Genomic DNA, 14,715 nt, shown 5'->3' on the forward strand with positions numbered 1-14,715 from the left:
CCCTGGACACCTCCAGGGGTGGGCACTCCAACCCTCCCTGGACAGCCCTGCCAAGGCCTGGACACTTACCATGGAGAATTTTTCCTGAAATTCTTTTTTTTTTTTTTTTTTGGTTAATGGCTCTGTTGGAGCCATTTTCCTTAGTCAGACTTTGATAATAACTGGGATCATCATATCAGGGAATCCCAGGATAATTTGGGTGGGAAGGGACCCCAGAGCCCCCCAGTGCCACCCCTGCAGTTCATGGCAGGGACACCTCCCACTGTCCCAGCTGCTCCCAGCCCCAATGTCCAGCCTGGCCTTGGCACTGCCAGGGATCCAGGGGCAGCCACAGCTGCTCTGCCAATTCCAGCCCAGCAGCAATTCCTGCCCAAGATCCCAGCCAGCCCTGCCCTGTGGCACTGGGAGCCATTCCCTGGCTCCTGTCCCTCCATCCCTTGTCCCCAGTCCCTCTCAGGGCATTCACAGGGCTGGGGCAGCATTTGGGGTGCCAGGGGGTGCCAGGGGGTGCCAGGGGCACCCTGATACAGCTCTGGGGCTGGATGGTGTCAGGCTGTGCCAGGACAGGTGGGATGTGGGGCAGGGCTGGGAGGGCTGCACTGTTTGGGGCAGGGTTTGGGGCAGGGTTTGGGGCAGGGTTTGGGGTGTGTTTGGGGCAGTGCTTGGGGCAGTGTTTGGAGGTGTGTTTGGGGCAGTGCTTGGGGTGTGTTTGGGGAGTGTGTGTTTGGGGCAGTGTTTGGGGCAGTGCTTGGGGCAGTGCTTGGGGCAGTGTTTGGGGTGTGTTTGGGGCAGTGTTTGGGGCAGTGTTTGGGGCAGTGCTTGGGGTGTGTTTGGGGTGTGTTTGGGGCAGTGTTTGGGTGTGTTTGGGGCAGTGCTTGGGGTGTGTTTGGGGTGTGTTTGGGGCAGTGTTTGGGGCAGTGCTTGGGGTGTGTTTGGGGCAGTGTTTGGGGTGTGTTTGGGGCAGTGTTTGGGGTGTGTTTGGGGCAGTGTTTGGGGTGTGTTTGGGGTGTGTTTGGGGCAGTGTTTGGGGCAGTGTTTGGGGTGTGTTTGGGGCAGTGTTTGGGGTGTGTTTGGGGCAGTGTTTGGGGCAGTGTTTGGGGTGTGTTTGGAGCAGTGTTTGGGGCTGTGTTTGGGGCAGTGTTTGTTTGGGGCAGTGTTTGGGGTGTGTTTGGGGCAGTGTTTGGGGTGTGTTTGGGGTGTGTTTGGGGCAGTGTTTGGGGTGTGTTTGGGGCAGTGTTTGGGGTGTGTTTGGGGCAGTGTTTGGGGCAGTGTTTGGGGCAGTGTTTGGGGCAGTGTTTGGGGCAGTGTTTGGGGTGTGTTTGGGGCAGTGTTTGGGGTGTGTTTGGGGCAGTGTTTGGGGTGTGTTTGGGGCAGTGTTTGGGGTGTGTTTGGGGTGTGTTTGGGGCAGTGTTTGGGGTGTGTTTGGGGCAGTGTTTGGGGTGTGTTTGGGGCAGTGTTTGGGGCAGTGTTTGGGGCAGTGTTTGGGGTGTGTTTGGGGCAGTGTTTGGGGTGTGTTTGGGGCAGTGTTTGGGGCAGTGTTTGGAGTGTGTTTGGGGCAGTGTTTGGGGTGTGTTTGGGGCAGTGTTTGGGGTGTGTTTGGGGCAGTGTTTGGGGCAGTGTTTGGGGCAGTGTTTGGGGCAGTGTTTGGGGCAGTGTTTGGGGTGTGTTTGGGGCAGTGTTTGGGGTGTGTTTGGGGCAGTGTTTGGGGTGTGTTTGGGGCAGTGTTTGGGGCAGTGTTTGTTTGGGGCAGTGTTTGGGGTGTGTTTGGGGTGTGTTTGGGGCAGTGTTTGGGGCAGTGTTTGGGGTGTGTTTGGGGCAGTGTTTGGGGTGTGTTTGGGGCAGTGTTTGGGGTGTGTTTGGGGCAGTGTTTGGGGCAGTGTTTGGGGTGTGTTTGGGGCAGTGCTTGGGGCAGTGTTTGGGGCAGTGTTTGGGGCAGTGTTTGGGGCAGTGCTTGGGGCTGTGTTTGGGGCAGTGTTTGGGGTGTGTTTGGGGCAGTGTTTGGGGCAGTGTTGGGGCAGTGCTTGGGGCGTGTTTGGGGCTGTGTTTGGGGCAGTGTTTGGGGCAGTGCTTGGGGTGTGTTTGGGGCAGTGTTTGGGGTGTGTTTGGGGTGTGTTTGGGGCAGTGTTTGGGGTGTGTTTGGGGCAGTGTTTGGGGTGTGTTTGGGGCAGTGTTTGGGGCAGTGTTTGGAGTGTGTTTGGGGCAGTGTTTGGGGTGTGTTTGGGGTGTGTTTGGGGCAGTGTTTGGGGCAGTGCTTGGGGTGTGTTTGGGGCAGTGTTTGGGGCAGTGTTTGGGGTGTGTTTGGGGCAGTGTTTGGGGCAGTGTTTGGGGCAGTGTTTGGGGCAGTGCTTGGGGTGTGTTTGGGGAGTGTTTGGGGTGTGTTTGGGGCAGTGTTTGGGGTGTGTTTGGGGCAGTGTTTGGGGCAGTGTTTGGGGTGTGTTTGGGGAGTGTTTGGGGTGTGTTTGGGGCAGTGTTTGGGGCAGTGTTTGGGGTGTGTTTGGGGCAGTGTTTGGGGTGTGTTTGGGGTGTGTTTGGGGCTGTGCTTGGGGCAGTGTTTGGGGTGTGTTTGGGGTGTGCTTGGGGCTGTGTTTGGGGAGTGTTTGGGGCAGTGTTTGGGGCAGTGTTTGGGGTGTGCTTGGGGCAGTGTTTGGGGTGTGTTTGGGGCAGTGTTTGGGGTGTGTTTGGGGTGTGTTTGGGGTGTGTTTGGGGTGTGCTTGGGGCAGTGCTTGGGGCAGTGTTTGGGGCAGTGCTTGGGACAGTGCTTGGGGTGTGTTTGGGGCAGTGTTTGGGGAGTGCTTGGGGCAGTGCTTGGGGCAGCTTTTGAGGCTGTTTGTGTTGCAGTTTCACCTACGTGCCCATCCTGCCTGCCCAGCTCCTGGAGGTGCTGAGCACCCCCACCCCCTTCATCATCGGCGTCCACTCCATCTTCCAGTCAGAGACCCAGGAGCTGGTGAGAGCCCTGGGGCCCTTCCTGCTGCAGGGGGTGTCACAGGCTGGGGTGGCAGCTCCCTGCATCCTGGGGGGGGGCCAGGGCCACAGGATCCATGGGCTCAGCATGGGGGGCAGCCGGGTGTCCCACGGGAGACAGAGGGAATGGCTGGGTTTGGTGGGAATGGGTGGGACTGGTGGGAGTGGCTGGGATAACAGGGAATGGGTGGGACTGGTGGGAATGGGTGGGACCGGTGGGAATGGGTGGGATAACAGGGAATGGTGGGACTGGTGGGAATGGGTGGGACCAGAGGGAATGGGTGGGACTGGTGGGAATGGCCAGGCCATGTGGGAGTGGCTGTGTCCCTCTCCTGTCCCCCAGTGAGGGACCCCAGTGTGTTTCTGGCTTTGGGGACAGGATGGGACATGGGATGCTGAGTGCTCAGGGGAGGTGTGGAGGAGCCAGAGCCCAGCCCCAGCCCTTTCCTGAGCCAGCTCACCTGGACAGCTCCCCCTCCCCTGTGGGGTGTGGGGTGTGGGACTGGGAGCTGTGTCCCACTGCTCTGTCCCCCTGCTGTCCCCTGCTGTCCCCCTGCTGTCCCTGCTGTCCCCCTGCTGTCCCTGCTGTCCCTGCTCCCAGCTGGACGTGGTGATCGCAGACCTGGACGGTGGCACTGTCAATGTCCCCGAGTGTGTGCACATCTCCCTGCTGCCAGAGCCCCTGCTGCAGCAGACCAGGGAGGCCCTGTCCATGGTGAGTGTGTGCCAGGGCACTGCCCTTCCCACAGCACCCCTGGGTGGCACCCTGCCCTTCCCTGGCACTGACACAGGGACCAGGAGCTGGGAGTGGAGCTGGGGCTCCTCTGCCAGCAGGATTCCTGCCTTGGGCTCCTGCTCATAAATTGGGGTCCTGCTCATGAACTGGGGTCCTGTCCATGCTGGGTGGGGGTCCTGTCCTACCTCAGGGTCCTGTTCATAGCTTGGGGTCCTGTCCATTCCTTGGGATCTTGTCTATGCCTTGGGGTCCTGTTCCTGCCTTGGGGTCCTGTCACAGTGACCATTCCTGATCCAGTGGCCTCTGGCCTGCACTGTGGGAATGGCACAAATTTCCAGAGGACTAGGGAGTGGAGTAGCTGGGATTCCTCTGTGAGCCTTGATTCCTGCCTTGGGGTGCTGCTGCCCTGTCCCAGTGGCCATTCCCCATTCCAGTGGCCATTCCCCATCCCCTGGCCATTCCATCCTGTGGCCATTCCCATTCCTGTGGCCATTCCCATCCTGTGGCCATTCCCCATTCCTGTGGCCATTCCCCATCCTGTGGCCATTCCCATCCTGTGGCCATTCCCCAATTCCTGTGGCCATTCCCCATCCTGTGGCCATTCCCATTCTGGTGGCCATTCTCCATCCTGTGGCCATTCCCATCCTGTGACCATTCCCATCCTGTGACCATTCTCCATCCTGTGGCCATTCTCCATCCTTTGGCCATTCTCCATCCTGTGGCCATTCCCCATCCCCTGACCATTCCCCATTCCAGTGGCCATTCCCATCCTGTGGCCATTCCCTCCCAGGTTCCTGGGGATGGGGCTCTGGCTCCTGGCCCAGGGCAGGAAGCAGCTGTGGCCTGGCTGTGTTCCTGCTGGAGCAGCTCCCTGGGATCCCAGTGCTTCCCAAGGCAGGGTCAGAGCACTCCTGATCCCCCATGGTTTGTCTCCAAGCCCCTCAGACCTTGTCCACAGGGCTCTGGGGTCCCTGGGGGAATCTCCCTGGCCTCTCCTGAGCTGAGTGTCCTCCCTGGGCAGGTCCTGGACCCGGAGCTGGAGGTGGCCGACCTCGCCTTCCCCCCTTCCACCATTTCTGCCTCTTCCCTCAAGATGCAGGTGAGTGGTGGGAGGGAGAGGGGCCCTGGGTGAGGGGCAGGAGGGAGAGGGACCCTGGGTGAGGGGCAGGAGGGAGAGAGCCTGGGTGAGGGGCAGGAGGGAGAGAGCCTGGGTGAGGGGCAGGAGGGAGAGAGCCCTGGGTGAGGGGCAGGAGGGAGAGAGCCTGGGTGAGGGGCTGTGCTCCAGGTACACCCAGTACAGGTGAGGGGCTGTTCTAGGTACACCCAGGGCAGGTGAGGGTCTGTTCCCCAGTACAGGAGAGGGTCTGTTCCCCAGGACAGGTGAGGGGCTGTCCCCAGTACAGGTGAGGGGCTGTTCCCCAGGACAGGTGAGGGTCTGTTCCCCAGTACAGGAGAGGGGCTGTCCCCAGGACAGGTGAGGGGCTGTCCCCAGTAGAGGTGAGGGTCTGTTCCCCAGTACAGGAGAGGGGCTGTCCCCAGGACAGGTGAGGGGCTGTCCCCAGTAGAGGTGAGGGTCTGTTCCCCAGTACAGGAGAGGGTCTGTTCCCCAGGACAGGAGAGGGTCTGTTCCCCAGGACAGGAGAGGGTCTGTTCCCCAGTACAGGAGAGGGGCTGTCCCCAGGACAGGTGAGGGGCTGTTCCCAGGACAGGTGAGGGGCTGTTCCCAGGACAGGTGAGGGTCTGTTCCCCAGGACAGGTGAGGGGCTGTCCCCAGTACAGGTGAGGGGCTGTTCCCCAGGACAGGTGAGGGGCTGTCCCCAGGTACACCCTGTGCTCCATTCCAGCCCTGTGCCCACCTGAGCCCTGGCTGGGTCCTGCAGGGCCGTGGGCTCTGGATTCTCAGCCAGGCTGGAGCAGGCAGGGGATGTTTGGCTTCCAGCACTGGCAGAGCTGCAGAGCTCCCTCTGCTCCCTGTGCAGCTCCAGGGGGCAGAGCAGTGAACCCAGCTGTCCCTTTTCCCTGGGATCTCAGCCACCCTGCCCAGGGCTGGTCCCTGGGGGCATGGCTGCCCTGGAGCTGCCCTGTGCCCAGGCTGTGCCCCAGGCTGTGTCCCAGGCTGTGCCCCAGGCTGTGCCCCAGCCCAGGCTGTGTCCCAGGCTGTGCCCAGGCTGTGCCCAGGCTGTGCCCCGGCCCAGGCTGTGTCCCAGGCTGTGTCCCAGGCTGTGCCCCAGCTCAGGCTGTGTCCCAGGCTGTGCCCAGGCTGTGCCCCAGCTCAGGCTGTGTCCCAGGCTGTGTCCCAGGCTGTGCCCAGGCTGTGCCCAGGCTGTGCCCAGGCTGTGCCCCAGCTCAGGCTGTGCCCAGGCTGTGCCCAGGCTGTGCCCCAGGCTGTGCCCCAGGCTGTGCCCAGGCTGTGCCCCGGCCCAGGCTGTGCCCAGGCTGTGCCCAGGCTGTGCCCAGGCTGTGCCCCAGGCTGTGCCCCAGGCTGTGCCCAGGCTGTGCCCCGGCCCAGGCTGTGCCCAGGCTGTGCCCAGGCTGTGCCCCAGGCTGTGCCCCAGGCTGTGCCCAGGCTGTGCCCCGGCCCAGGCTGTGCCCAGGCTGTGCCCAGGCTGTGCCCAGGCTGTGCCCCAGGCTGTGCCCCAGGCTGTGCCCAGGCTGTGCCCCGGCCCAGGCTGTGCCCAGGCTGTGCCCAGGCTGTGCCCAGCCCAGGCTGTGTCCCCTGCAGGACAAGGAGATCCGGGCCGTGTTCCTGCGCCTGTTTGCTCAGCTGCTGCAGGGCTACCGCTGGTGCCTGCACATCATCCGCATCCACCCCGAGCCCGTCATCCGCTTCCACAAGGTGAGGCTGCTGCAGGGGCAGCCCTGACATCCCTGCCAGCCCAGGCATCCCCTGTGGCCTTGGGCTGTCCCACAGCAGCTCCCTGCAGAGCTCAGCCAGGGGGGAGCCCGGGCCTGCAGCTCCTTCTGGGAGATCTTGGCACTGCTGAGGGAACCACCTGCAGCCCCCTGTGTGCCTGAGTGCCTCTGGCCTCGTGTCCCTGTGTCCCTGTCTTCCTGTGTTCCTGTGTTTCTGTGTTCCTGTGTCACTCTGACCCTGAGTACCTCTGGCCTTGTATCCCTGTGTCTCTCTGACCCTGTGTCCCTGCATCCCCGTGTTCCTATGTCCCAGAGTCCCTCTGACACTGTATCCCTGTGTCCCAGAGTCCCTATGTCCCTCTGTCCTTCTGTCCCTGTATTCCTGTGCTCATGTCCCTCTGCTCCTGTGTCTCTGTGTCCCTCTCCCCATGTCCTTCTGCCCCTGTATGCCTGTGTCCTCTGTCCCTCTCCCCACATACCCTGTCCCCCTGTGTCCTTCTCCCCCTGTGTCCCTGTGTCCTGCCCCTCCATGCCAAGGTGACCCCAGCGCCCTTCCCTTGTCCCTTGTCCTGCTGCCATGTGCCAGAGGCTCAGCTTTCCATGCTGAGCCTGTCCCTGCACCCAGGTGGCACAGGGAAGGAGATGGCAGTGTCCCAGTGCCACCCAGGTACCCATCCATCCATCATCCATCCATCCATCATCCATCCATCCATCCATCCATCATCCATCCATCCATCCATCCATCCAACCATCCATCCATCCATCCATCCATCCATCCATCCATCCATCCATCATCCATCCATCCATCCATCCCCCATTCATCCATCCATCATCCATCCATCCATCCACCCATCCACCCATCCATCCATCATCCATCCATCCATCCCTCCCCCATCCATCCCTCCCCCATCCATCCCCCATCCATCCATCCCTCCCCCATCCCTCTCTGCTGTCCCCTCCCCGCTGATGTCCCCCCGTTGCAGGCAGCGTTCCTGGGCCAGCGGGGGCTCACGGAGGACGATTTCCTCACCAAGGTTCTGGAGGGCATGGCCTTCGCTGGCTTTGTCACCGAGCGCGGCGCTCCGTACCGGCCCATCGACCTCTTCGACGAGGTGAGGCCTGGGGTGAGCCTGCATTCCCCATCCCAGCTTTGGGGGGCAGCTCTGCATTCCCCAATCCCGGGTTTGGGGGGCAGCTCTGCATTCCCCATCCCAGCTTTGGGGGGCAGCTCTGCATTCCCCATCCCAGCTTTGGGGGGCAGCTCTGCATTCCCCCATCCCAGCTTTGGGGGGCAGCTCTGCATTCCCCAGTCCCAGCTTTGGGGGGCAGCTCTGCATTCCCTTGTCCTGGGTTTGGGGGAGCAGCTCTGCATTCCCTTGTCCTGGGTTTGGGGGAGCATCTCCCCCTTCCCTCATCCCAGCTTTGGGAGGGGCAGCTCTGCATTCCCCCATCCCAGCTTTGGGGGGCAGTTCCCCCTTCCCCCATCCCCCATCCCAGCTTTGGGAAGGGCTCTGAGCTGCCCTCTCACCCCTGCCCTCCCCAGCTCGTGGCCTACGAGGTGAAGCGCATGAAGGCGGAGGAGGGGAACAAGCAGAAAATCCTGAGGCACATCAAGGAGCTGGCAGAGAAACTCTACAAAAATGTGAGTGCTGGAGCCCCCCGGGCAGGAGGGGGGATGTGCTGGGGGTATGGGGCAGGGGGTCACTCTGTCCTGTGCTGATGGGTCCTGCCCCTCCTTGTGCTGCCATGTGTGGCCAGGCACATCCTCAGAGCTCCTGGCAGTGGGATTCCCTGGTTTTAGAGGATCCCAGAATCATTGAGGTTGGAAGAGCCCTCCCAGCCCATCCAGTCCCAGCTGGGCCTGATGCCACCTTGTCCCCAGCCCAGAGCACTCAGTGCCACCTCCAGGAATTCCTTGGACCCTTCCAGGGATGGGCACTGGGCAGTTCTAATCCCTGCCCACCCTTTCCATGGGGAAATCCCTGCTGACCCCACCCTGAGCCTCCCCTGGCCCAGCTGAAGGCAGATTGGGGCTGGGGGCTGGGGGCAGATTGGGGCTGGGGGCTCAGTGACCCCGGGGCTGAGCAGATCAGGGGCTGGGGGGATGCAGATTGGGGCTGGGGGCTCAGTGCCCCAGGGCTGAGCAGATCAGGGGCTGGGGGGATGCAGACTGGGGCTGGGGGCTCAGTGACCCGGGGCTGAGCACACCCCGTGCTGTCCCCCTGCAGGAGAACCCCTACCCTGCCGTGGCCATGCACAAGGTGCAGAAGCCCACCGAGGGCTGCCACCTGCGGCTGCACCAGAAGCCCTTCCCCCGCCTGGACGAGGGCACGGTGCAGTGGATCATCGACCAGGCCACGGCCAAGCTGCAGACGGCCCCGCCCGCCGTCAGGGCTGAGAAGAAGTGCATGGTGCCCTCGGGGCCCCCCATCGGTGGGTGGGCATGGGGGACCCTGTCCTGGGGGGCACACTGCCCTTGGGACCCCCCATGGGTGTGTGGGGTATGGGGGACCCTGATTTGGGGGGCATGGAGCCCTTGGGACCCCTCATTGGTGTGTGGGGTATGGGGGACCCTGCTTTGGGGGGCATGGTGCCCTTGGGGCCCCCCATCGGTGGGTGGGGCATGGGGGACCCTGTCCTGGGGGGCACGGTGCCCTCGGGGCCCCCCATCAGTGGGTGGGGCATGGGGGACCCTGTCCTGGGGGGCACGGTGCCCTTGGGGCCCCCCATCGGTGGGTGGGGCATGGGGGACCCTGCTTTGGGGGGGCATGGTGCCCTCGGGACCCCCCATGGGTGTGTGGGGTATGGGGGCCCTGATTTGGGGGGCATGGAGCCCTCAGGACCCCCCATGGGTGTGTGGGGCATGGGGGACCCTGTCCTGGGGGGCATGGTGCCCTCGGGACCCCCCATGGGTGTGTGGGGTATAGGGGGCCCTGATTTGGGGGGGCATGGAGCCCTCGGGACCCCCCATCACTATATAGGGCATAGGGGGACCCTGTCCTGAGTCACAGCACAGGGGTAAAACATGGAGAAACAGCAGCTCTGACCCCCTTGGGCACCTCAGCTCCCCATGAAGGCCCCGTGGTCACTTGGGCAGGGGCACCCCTTGTCCCCAGCACCCCATGTCCCCAGGCACCCCCAGTGAGTGGGATCCCCATCACCCCGTGCCCCATCACCCCGTGTCCCAGCACCCCCAGTGAGCAGGACCCCCATCACCCCATGCCCCAGCATCCCCTGCCCCAGCACCCCGTGCCCCATCACCCCGTGCCCCAGCACCCCCTGCCCAGCACCCACAGTGAGCAGGACCCCCAGCACCCCCTGCCCCATCACCCCGTGTCCCAGCACCCCCTGCCCAGCACCCACAATGAGCAGGACCCCCAGCACCCCGTGCCCAGCACCCCCTGCCCCAGCACCCCCAGTGAGTGGGATCCCCATCACCCCGTGCCCCAGCACCCACAGTGAGCGGGACCCCCAGCACCCCCTGCCCATCACCCCGTGCCCAGCACCCCCTGCCCAGCCCCCCAGGAGCCGCTCTGTTCCCAGCTGCCATCCTGGAGCGCAATGGGAACGCGCTGGCCAACAGCGCCCGGCGCCTGGAGGTGGTCAGGAACTGCATCTCCTACGTCTTCGAGAACAAGATGCTGGAGGCCAAAAAGGTCAGGGGGGGCTGGGCTTGGGGGGGTCAGTGTCCTCTGCTCCCTGTCCCTGTCCTGCTTGTTGGGTATGGGGCAGACTGTGTGGGAGCACAGAGTTACTGGGGTTGGAAAACCCTCAGAGCCCATCGAGTCCAGCCAGCACTGACCGTGTCCCCAAGTGCCACATCCACGTGGATTTTAAACCCCTGCAGGGATGGGGACTCCCTGGGCAGCCCCTTCCAAGGCCTGATCACCCTTTCCAGGAGGGAAAATTTCCCTGATATCAAACCTGACTGCCCTGGCACAGCTTGAACCTGTTCCTTGGGAGCAGAGCCCCCATCCCACCTCAGTAATGGGCCCATTTGGGTTGGGAATCCCTCTGGGACCATCAGGTCCCACCACGTGTGCCCCTCCTGGTGTTGCTGGGATTTTGGCTGGTGGCTCCAGCCCATCAGCTCCCTCTCCCCGTGCCCCTGGCCTCCTCCCTCCTCCCTCCTGCGTCCAGCTGCCCACCCCTGCAGTTTTTGGTTTTCCTCCATGTCTGACCCATGCCGTGACCCCAGCGCAGGCTCTCGCAGCCCCTGCCTCGGGCTGGGCTGTGCAGGCCCCGTCCCACCTCCCACCCCGTTGCTCCCCAGCTGTTCCCAGCTGTGCTGCGTGCCATGAAGGGCCGTGCAGCCCGGCAGTGCCTGACGCAGGAGCTGCACCTGCACGTGCAGCAGAACCGCGCCGTGCTGGACCACCAGCAGTTCGACTTCGTCATCCGCATGATGAACTGCTGCCTGCAGGTGGGGCAGGGCTGGGCGGGGCTGGGGGCTCCCTGGAGGGCCGGGGGTGTCCTTGCATTGTCCCCGTGTCACCCCTGCTGTGTCCCTGCCCAGGACTGCACGGCCATGGACGAGCACGGCATCGCCGCCGCCCTGCTGCCGCTGGTCACCGCCTTCTGCAGGGTGAGTGACCGCAGTGTCCCCTCCCTGCTGCCCTCAGCGTCCCCCTGAGGCTGCCCGAGGCTGCAGGGGGGTGTCCCATCAGTCACAGAACTCACACAATTCACACAGTCACAGAATTCACGGGGTTCACAGAATGACAGAGTTACAGAATTCACAAAATCACAGGGTTCACAGAATGACAGAATCACAGAATTCACAAAATCACAGAATTCACGGGGTTCACAGAATGACAGAGTTACAGAATTCACAAAATCACAGGGTTCACAGAATGACAGAATTACAGAATTCACACAATCACAGAATTCACAGGGTTCACAGAATTCACACAATCACAGAATTCACGGGGTTCACAGAATGACAGAATTACAGAATTCACAAAATCACAGAATTCACAGGGTTCACAGAATGACAGAATTACAGAATTCACAAAATCACAGAATTCACAGGGTTCACAGAATGACAGAATTACAGAATTCACACAATCACAGAATTCACAGGGTTCACAGAATGACAGAATTACAGAATTCACACAATCACAGAATTCACAGAACTCACACAATCACAGAATTTACACAGTCACAATATTCACAGGGTCACAGGGTACACAGAGTCACAGAATTCACAGAGTCACAGTATTCACAGAATCACAGAATTGCCAAACTCAGAGTCACAGAATCACAGAATTCACACAACTCACAGAACTCACAGAATTCACAGTCACAGAATTCACAGGATTCAGAGAATGACAGAACTACAGAATTCACAAAATCACAGAATTCACAGAATTCACAGAATTCTGTCAGCCTGCAACTCCTGCCCAGAACCTTCCACCCAGCCCAGACTGGCCCAGGCTCCCAGGGAGCAGGAGCACCTGTGGGAAGGGGATGCTCTGAATGCCATAGTCAGTTTGGGCTGGGATTAGGCTCAGGGTGGGCTCTGAGCAAGAGAATTTCAGGGAATGCTGGAGGAGCTCTGGTGCAGACATCCCTGCTGCCTGCCCGGGGCTCTCCCAGCAGTGGAGGAGCAGGGATGCCCGAGTGGAGCTCAGTGGAACACAAAGGCTGTGTTTACACGGACCTTGTCCCCCTCCCTGCACAGAAGCTGAGCCCTGGCATCACCCAGTTCGCCTACAGCTGCGTGCAGGAGCACGTGGTGTGGACCAACATCCAGTTCTGGGAGGCCATGTTCTACTGCGACGTGCAGAACCACATCCGGGCCCTGTACCTGGACAGCAGCGAGGAGAACCACTCTGAGCAGGTGGGAGGGAGGCCCAGGAGGGCTCCTCGTGCAGTTACAGAACCCTGGAGTGGGCTGGTTGGGTGGGAAGGGACCCCAGAGCCCCCCCAGTGCCACCATGGCAGGGACACCTCCCACTGTCCCAGTGTCCAGCCTGGGATCCAGGGGTCTCCCATGGCTGATTTCACTGCAGCCACACAAACATTCCTGCCTGGCCAAGCACAAGAAAAATTAACTGTGAATAAAAAGGGCACTAGAACATCTGAGCAGTATAAAGGTGAGGGCTGGAGGTTTCCATTAGGATGGAAGCACAGGAGGCAGGGAAGTGTCCTGAGCAGAAGGTCACACCCAGTATCCCCATTCCTTCACTGAGAATTTCCCAGAGCCACGAGACAGGACAGGCAAGTGTTGGAATCACAGAACCTGGGAAAGCTGGAATGGTTTGGGATAGAAGGGACCCCAGAGCCCCCCAGTGCCTCCCCTGCAGTTCATGGCAGGGACACCTCCCACTGTCCCAGCTGCTCCCAGCCCCAATGTCCAGCCTGGGATCCAGGGGCAGCCTCAGCTGCTGTGAGAATCCCATTCCTGCTGCGGGCAGGCTGCTGAGATGAGGATGAGGGGCTGCAGCCCCATTCTGGGGGCTCCCCGTGGCTCTGCCCCTGCAGCCACCCCCATCCCCTCCCTCCCCTGCCCGGCAGAGCGCGGAGGAGCCGCAGGAGGCCAAGTCAGCGCTGGAGATCGCCTCGGAGCAGCTGCGGCTCTGGCCCACCATGAGCAGGGAGAAGCAGCAGGAGCTGATCCAGAAGGAGGAGAGCACAGTGTTCAGCCAGGCCATCCACTATGCCAACAGGATGAGCTACCTGCTGCTGCCCCTGGACACCAGCAAGAACCGCCTGCTGCGCAGCTCCGGCCTGGGCGACGTCGAGAGCGTCAGCAACAGCTTCGTCACCAACAGGTGGCACTGGGGACCTGGCACAGCTCGGGGGCTGTGGCAGGGAGGGGTCCCTGCTCCCTGCAGGGGCTTGGATCAGGTGGGGTCTAAGGGTTCTCCCCAGTCCCAGCCTGCTGGGCTTCTGGGATCGTGTCAGGTGCCCAGCAGGGTGTCTGGGAATGGGAACAGCCTCAGAACTACTGTCAGGAGTGGGATTCTCTGTCAGGAGTGGGATTCTCTGTCAGGAGTGGGATTCTCTGTCAGGAGTGGGAGCTTTCCAGGGTCTCTGGTAGGAGTGGGAGCTCTCCTGGCTTTTTTGCAAGAGTAAGAGCTTTCTTGGGGGTGGGAGCTCTCCTGGGTCTGTATCAGCATGGGAAGCTCTCTTGGGTGTCTGTCACAGGTTGAAGTTCTCCTGGGTCCATGCTGGGAGTGGGAACAGTCTCAGACTCCAGTCAGGAGTGGGATTCTCTGTTAGGAGTGGGAGCTCTCCTGGCATCACTTCAGGAGTAGGAACTCAACCTGTGTTCCTATGAGGAGTGAGAGCTCTCCTGGCTTTTCCAGGTGTAAGAGCCCTCCTGGGATTTTATCAGGAGTGGGAGCTCTCCTGGGTCTGTATCAGCACGGGGAGCTCTCCTGGGTTTTTATCAGGGCTGGGAGCTCTCCTAGTACCACATCAGGAGTAGGAACTCAGCCGAGGTTCCTATGAGGAGTGGGAGCTCTCCTGGCTTTTTCCAGGAGTAAGAGCCCTCCTGGGTTTCTATCCCAGGTGGGAGCTCTCCTGTATCAGGACTGGGAGCTCTCCTGGGTTTCTGTCACAGGTTGAAGCTCTCCTAGGTTTTTATCAGGAGTAGGAGCTCTCCCAGGTCCATGCAGGGAGTGGCCCCTCCCGTGTCCGTCCCTCCCCGTGTCTGTCCCTCTCCCTGTCTGTCCCTCCCCTCTGTCCCTCTCCCTGTCTGTCCCTCCCCTTTCTGTCCCTCCCCTCTGTCCCTCCCCTGTGTCCCGGGCTGACCCTCCCCGTTCCGGGCAGCATCGCGGGCAGCGTGGCCGAGAGCTACGACACCGAGAGCGGCTTCGAGGACGCCGAGAGCTCGGACGTGGCCAACTCGGTGGTGAGGTTCATCAACCGCTTCGTGGACAAGGTGTGCACCGAGAGCGGCGTCACCAACGAGCACCTCAAGGGGCTGCACGTCATGATCCCGGGTGAGGCCGCCGGGGGGAGAGGGCAGGGGGGACTGGGCAGGGTGGGATTGGATAGGGCAGGGTGGGATTGGGAAAGGCAGGGCGGGATTGGATAGGACAGGGTGGGATTTGGGCAGGCCAGGTAGAATTTGGGCAAGGACAGGGTGGGATTTGGGCAGGGACAGGGTGGGATTTGGGCAGGCACAGGTGAGATTCAGCCAGGACAGGGTG

General features: G+C 61.7%; 1 protein-coding gene across 4 annotated transcripts in view; it reads left to right on the forward strand.

Annotated features, from left to right (window-relative positions):
• The window catches only part of SBF1 (SET binding factor 1), a 76,338-nt gene that overhangs the window by 41,226 nt on the left and 20,397 nt on the right, over positions 1 to 14,715 (forward strand). For all 4 annotated transcript variants that reach the window (XM_056482658.1, XM_056482659.1, XM_056482661.1 and 1 more), the window contains 13 exons: positions 2,839 to 2,947; positions 3,566 to 3,679; positions 4,722 to 4,799; positions 6,423 to 6,536; positions 7,537 to 7,665; positions 8,097 to 8,195; positions 8,782 to 8,986; positions 10,097 to 10,209; positions 10,827 to 10,976; positions 11,070 to 11,138; positions 12,237 to 12,395; positions 13,073 to 13,329; positions 14,333 to 14,505. In XM_056482658.1, the coding sequence (XP_056338633.1) occupies positions 2,839 to 2,947; positions 3,566 to 3,679; positions 4,722 to 4,799; positions 6,423 to 6,536; positions 7,537 to 7,665; positions 8,097 to 8,195; positions 8,782 to 8,986; positions 10,097 to 10,209; positions 10,827 to 10,976; positions 11,070 to 11,138; positions 12,237 to 12,395; positions 13,073 to 13,329; positions 14,333 to 14,505 (1,769 nt within the window). The remainder of the gene's footprint in view (positions 1 to 2,838; positions 2,948 to 3,565; positions 3,680 to 4,721; positions 4,800 to 6,422; positions 6,537 to 7,536; positions 7,666 to 8,096; positions 8,196 to 8,781; positions 8,987 to 10,096; positions 10,210 to 10,826; positions 10,977 to 11,069; positions 11,139 to 12,236; positions 12,396 to 13,072; positions 13,330 to 14,332; positions 14,506 to 14,715) is intronic.

Source organism: Oenanthe melanoleuca, chromosome 1A, assembly GCF_029582105.1.
Source record: "Oenanthe melanoleuca isolate GR-GAL-2019-014 chromosome 1A, OMel1.0, whole genome shotgun sequence".
Taxonomy (NCBI): Eukaryota; Metazoa; Chordata; class Aves; order Passeriformes; family Muscicapidae; genus Oenanthe; species Oenanthe melanoleuca.